Genomic DNA, 6000 nt, shown 5'->3' on the forward strand with positions numbered 1-6000 from the left:
GTCACTTGTTCTTGAAGCTCTTTGATTTTTGTGGAAATTTGGGCTTCCTCTCGCTCACCCTTTTGCCCCTACATGAGGGCACACTCATTAGTCCCCATGGTAACCCTGGACCTCAGAAGTCCCAAGTCAGTGGCAGGACACGCCCCTTACCAGCACTTACCCCCCATCGGGTGCCAACATCGAAGGGTGCCCGTAAATTCCTCTGACCTCCCCCAATCCCATGAGCCCCATAATGAAGAATGATCCACCGTGACCTGGAGGAGATGAATCCCTGGGCCCTGCCCCAGCAAGGAGAGTGGCGATGCTCTCTGGGTTTGCCCTGGAGACCTCTGACGGGCTTGCATCTCATCCACCTTCAGGGCTCCTGGGGATGAGGAGGCTCAGGTGGAGAACCTTGTCACTGCAAATGGTAAGTGTCAAGACCACCTGCCCAGATGGGACAGGAAACCGACAAGGGTCCTTGTACAGCTTGGGGTGAAGGATGGTTGCCAGGTGCTGTGCTGTGGCTACTTGAGAGCTGGCTGGCCAGGCATGTTTCCAGGTGCCAGAGGGGGGTCCCCAGGTCCTCTGCCCCGTGTCACCCCTCACCTCCACTAGACAGGCTGCTGCTCCTGACGACCGCTGTTTACAGGGGCTCTGCCTAGTGCTGGGCATGGCGCAGAGTGCTTCACTTCTCAGTAGTGGGCACACCGCCCCAGGAGGTAGGCATCACTCTCCACATTTTACAACAGAGGGACTCAAAAAGTTCAGGAACATGCCACGTCCTCTAACAGGTGAACAGAACTGTCTGACTCGCAGTCTGGATGAATCTGCATGAATCTGCTCTGCGGGTCAGGCTCCCCCCAACGCCCGAGACAAGCATAGCTGCTGCAGGAGGATGGCCCACTGGGATGAGGAGTTCATTCACCGCCCTCCATACATTCACTGTGCTTGATCCTGGTTCTTTTTCCAGCCACGGAGCCCCAGAAAGCAGAGAACTGAAGTGCAGCCCCCAGGCGCAAAGGTAAGATGCTGTCTGCCTGTATCCTCCTGTCACCATCACTGTTCTGACCGGAGTCTGGCCGAGGTGTCATCAGGGAAGAATTGGGCTAGCTTTTGCAATGTGCACGGCTACAGAAACTCACGTCTGAAGGGTGACGAGACAGATGGACTAAAACCTCCCAGTACCACACACACACACACACACAGAATATGCAGGTGGGAAACAGAGCTTCCTTACAACCCAGCAGTCAAGTTGCTCGGGCGTCATCCTAGCTGCCACGTGGGCATGACTTGGGAGGGAATTAACATTCGTGAAATGCTCCTGATATCAAAGTAGCATAAAGACAATGGCTTCCGGTGATGATTCAGAAAGTTCCTCAGGCCATCCTTTGAAGTTAACATTTTATTTTGAAACTTTCCAACCTACCCAAAAATAGGAAGAATAGTATAAGGCTCCGAATCCCCACCCCCAATGCCATACCAGCATGATCAGTTCTTGACGTTTAGGGGCATTAAGTTACTGTTTAGTATCCATTTCCATTGTTCGTTATATGCAGGAAAGCAATAATCTAAAAGCTTTACGGTTTTCAAATTGCTGCCACATACACAAACTCACTCAAGCCTGCCAGAAAAAGTAAGTAGGACAGGTGGGGTTTAGCCCCATTTTATGGATGGATAAATTGAGGTCAGAGAGAAGAGCCATCCAGATAGAGTAAGTAGCAGACTGGCACCTGGGCTCAAGGGCTTTGTATTGATAGTTGAGGGCTGGATTTCACCACGCCCCTCTGTGCCTGCCTGTCTCCCTTTATGGCATGCCCTGCAATATACTGGGATGTAGCAGGGGTCAGTCTTCTATTAGCTCACGCTGCCTGTTTTTTCATACAAATAAGGGATGTGTTGTGGTTTAGTTGCTAAGTAGTGTCAACTCTTTGCAACCCTGTGGACTGTAGCCCACCAGGCTCCTTCTGTCCATGGGACTTCTTATCCATGGGATACTAGAATTCTTCCTGGTATTCCCAGGCAAGAATACTGGAGTGGGTTGCCATTTCCTTCTTCAGGAGATTTTCCCAACCCTGGGATCAAACCTGTGTCTCCTCCTGCACTGAGCCAGCAGGGAAGCCCCAAATAAAGGGTATACTTTATCCTAAATTGTGAGTTGAAAGAAATTCCTGGATGTAGAATGCCGGTACACCGGCTCTTACCGTGATGGTAATAACATGGGGAACCTGTGGAGCATTTGAATTCACTCCTAAGTGCTTTTCTATCCTCATGACAGCCCCGTGGGTGGGCAGAGTGAGGCTCATTACCTCCGTTTTCTAGCTGGGCCCTGGGGAGGTCAAGGATGCCTCAGCTTGACGTGGCTATAGATCGAGTCCAGGTGGCAGGTGTCCCAACTGTGGCTCAGCGTTCTGTCCACGTCACTGCAGCTGGTGGTTCTGAATCTGGGGAGCCGTGTGGGGAGGCGCCAGGGAGGGAACCTTGAGCCAACAATTGTCTTTTTAAAAAAAAAAACAAAAACTAGAACTTCCTCGGAAACCCTGTTCTCCTGAGTCTTAGGACTGTGAGCAGTTCTTTAGGCTGTCCTGATAAAGAAACTCGGGTTTAACTTCCATGTGTTCATCTGCCAGCTCCATCCCCCTGAGAGACCCCCTCCTCTGAGCTCCATGCCCTCCTCCACCTTCTTCTCCTGGTCCTGCTTCTCAGACTCATCCTCCTTGGTTTGCTGGGAACAAGGCACTTGGAGTGGGTCTCATCTTAGGAGTTTCCATGGGCAAAGGGGCTGCCCTAAGGAATGGCTGGGAGACGCGTGGATGAGAGGTTTGAAAGGAAGCCAGGGGTTTGTTTTAATTTAATTCTTTTCTGTTTCAATTAATTTAATTCTTTTCTGTTTCAACCTCCAGAACCTGAAGGCAGCTGCTTGAACCTTTAGATGCAAATACTGATGCTTAAGAAAACCGGCCACTTCAGCAACAGGTCTTTCCCCAGGAGAAGCCAAGAACTTATGTGTCCCCAGCCCCTCGACACCTGTCCTCAATAATGCAACCCTGCCTCCCCCACTTGGAGCCTGTGGTCTCATCCACCTCCTGTGACGTGTGTGTCTGTGTGTGTGTGTCTGATGACTGTGGTCTTTGTGGTTGCTTGTTCGTGGATGATGTTGTGTTTTAGTGAACCCGAACCCACTTTCCTGGGCCAGAGCTGAGCCATGTGGCCTCAGCTCCTCTCTCTCTCTGTGGCCCCATCACCTCCCACTTTTGGGAGGCTGCTTTTTCTCTGACAGACCAGTCCCTTCTCTTGATTTCAGGGTAGATATGGGGGTCTGGTGGGAATCTCCAGTTGGCTTGGGACTTGGGAAGGTTTACATCACCTTCATGATCCTTCTGCATGGCCACTTTTCACTTTTTTTGTAAGAACCTTGCTTCCATCCTTGTCCCTGGACCAAATCTGTGCTGAGGTCTCTTGGCAGCGGGAGGTTCCAGCAAGGAGCTGATGAGCCCACCTTGCCCTCAGGTGGCTGAACCCCGTCCCTGGTGCCCATATGCCCTGCCTTACCCTGCCCCCGGGGAAATGTGCCCCTTGCATATCTTCTCAGCAATAACCCCCTGGGCTCTGGAACCATATGCCCTTCTCCAGCCTTCCCTGCTCCAGAGACTCCCATCTATAGCCAGCTCGCCTGGACCCAGACTCTCATCCCTGAACTGGGGCTCTGGCAGGTTATGGCTGAATGGATGCATTTGGCTGGGGCCTGTGCTCTGGGGAGGGGCAGCATGGAGAAAGAGTAGAGGTCCTCTGCTTCGCTGTCTGCGCCCTGCTGGCCAGGCAGCAGCACCAGCTCCCGCCCCCTCTGCTAGCCTGGCACCAAGTTAGGGAGCGGGCAGGGTTCCGGGCAGCCCCGCTGCAGGGGAGCAGCAGGAGGTCCCAGGTGGTGAAGAGAGTGGAAAGGCAGACCCCGCCCCTCCCGCCCCTTGTGTTCTCGTGGAAACTGACCAAACCATGCCGCTGTGAGCAGGACTGCCGTTCTCTGTGTCGTGATCTCTCCTCAACAAGGACAAAAAGGAATAAAATACCACTTGTTTCCTAGTGGCTCTGCGGTGCTTTCCTTTTTGTGCTGGAATCTGCATGTCTGTAGGACCTGTGGTGCTCGAAGGGCTAAAGGGAGGGTGTCCTTGGTCAGAGGGAGGAAGTGACGCCACAGGGCAGCCAGGTGCTCTTTATTTCAGCTTCCTGACCCCTTAGCTCCTCCCCACTTCTTCTCCAGCCACCCTTCCTCTCCCCTCCTTTGCCCGCACCCCCTCCTCCTCCTGCTTCCACCCCAGGTCACGGGGTTCAGGCTCCTACATGTCCTGGAGAGAGGAGAGTCCTGAGGGCTTGCTGGCCTGGAATAAGAGGTTCTAACCTGTCCCTCTGGTCAGTTCTGGAGCCAATACCTAAGAACTTGACAAAGAGGGGTGTGGGTGAGTTACTTGGGTTATGATCAAAGCCCTTACCCTTTCATCTCTCTCTAAACCCTAATACCCCCTCCTCTGGGAAGCCTTCTCGGACTTAATGTAGGTAAGTCCCTTCTTCTCTGTGCATGTTGTCACACTGACTCCTGCCTTTGTATCTTTGTGTTTAACACTCTATGCCTTGGATCCGTACTGTAGAGACCAGGTGGATAATGTCCATTTTGGCAGTGACACAAGAGATGGGGCATAGGGCCGTGGGGTCACCTAGAGTGTCCTCCCAAAGACATTCCAATTCAGTCTTTAAAAAAGGACTGTTGGCCAAACAAACACAGCTGTTGGGCTGTTTTCTTTGGAGGTCATCCATGTGTGGCCCCCACCACCAAGTGTTTTGTGTGTCTTTATTGTGAGACCCAGTTCCTAGGGGTCAAGGACTATGTCTCCTTCAGACATTAAGAATGCCTGGAACGCTTTACAGTCTCCGAAGATCTTCATAGAGTCTGTCTAGATTCTATGAGTTGTTTGGAACTGCAGAATCACAAGGCACGGGGCCCTGAGACACTGCAGGGTTCAGCCACGCCCTGGTCACCCCTGGGACATGTATGATGCCTGTGCTTCTGCTCTGCTTGTACCCTCAGTCCCCCAGGCCCTTGAAAAGACTGAGGCTTATAGTTGAGATCGCACTCAACACTGTCAACCCAGAGATGGTGGTGGTTGAAACAGCTTTGGTCACACTTTGTATACATAAGCTCACGACCACCAATCGTGGAACTCTGATTGTGGGTCACGGAGTTTGTAGGCTTTGCGGTGGTTGCAGAGAAAGGCCGAGTGAAGATCCTTAGAGGCCCCAGATGCACAAAAGTTGGTGAGGGACTTCCCGGCTGGTCCAGTGGTTAAGAAGCCACCTGTCAATGTAGGAGACATGGGTTTGATCCCTAGCCCAGGAAGATTCCACATGCTGTGGGGGACCTAAGTCTGTGCCAGAACTACTGAAGCCTGCACACTCTAGATCCCGAGTCTGCAACAAGAGAAGCCACCACCACGAGAAGCCTGCGCATCGCCGCTGGAGAGGAGCCCCCGCTCACCGCCACTCGAGAAAGCCTTTGTTTGCAGCAACAAAGACCCAGCGCCTCCATAAAAAAACAAATAAGATTAATTTTTTTATAAGTTGGCGATTTTCTCCACACATTCATTATTGAAAAGAAAACATGAAACAATAAAAACCAGTGTAAGAAAGTCCAATGGGGAGGTTCTGATTTTTCTCATAATAATTATGTTAACAATAGAAAATAGTAGTTCTCATCTCTAGCATAAACCATAAGATGGTTCTCTCTACTCTGCCAGACTCTTGGGCACCTGCCTATTTTTCCTCCTGGTGATCTGGCATGATTTCTGAGCTAGATAGTCATATTCTATGGCCTCTCTGATAAATCTGTGACAGGTCTAGGGCCACATGACTGGCAGATGGAGGAGCTAGGCATTGGGTGCAGGCTGGCTGTCTCCAAAGTTCTTCACAGCACACACATGGCCTGGCTTCCTTCTTCAGGAGGCTGGCATCCAGATGGAGGAAGAGGATCGT

The 6000-nt window shown here is 51.7% G+C and overlaps 1 protein-coding gene across 2 annotated transcripts in view; it reads left to right on the forward strand.

Moving 5' to 3' along the window:
* Nucleotides 1-3913, forward strand: part of FXYD6 (FXYD domain containing ion transport regulator 6) — a 35482-nt gene extending 31569 nt beyond the window's left edge. For both annotated transcript variants that reach the window (XM_065943832.1, XM_065943831.1), the window contains exons 6-8: nucleotides 360-409; nucleotides 953-1003; nucleotides 2883-3913. In XM_065943832.1, coding sequence (XP_065799904.1) covers nucleotides 360-409; nucleotides 953-981 — 79 coding nt within the window. In that variant the 3' untranslated portion in view covers nucleotides 982-1003; nucleotides 2883-3913. The remainder of the gene's footprint in view (nucleotides 1-359; nucleotides 410-952; nucleotides 1004-2882) is intronic.
* Nucleotides 3914-6000: the final 2087 nt, after the last annotated feature.

This window comes from Muntiacus reevesi, chromosome 9 (genome assembly GCF_963930625.1).
Source record: "Muntiacus reevesi chromosome 9, mMunRee1.1, whole genome shotgun sequence".
NCBI lineage: Eukaryota > Metazoa > Chordata > Mammalia > Artiodactyla > Cervidae > Muntiacus > Muntiacus reevesi.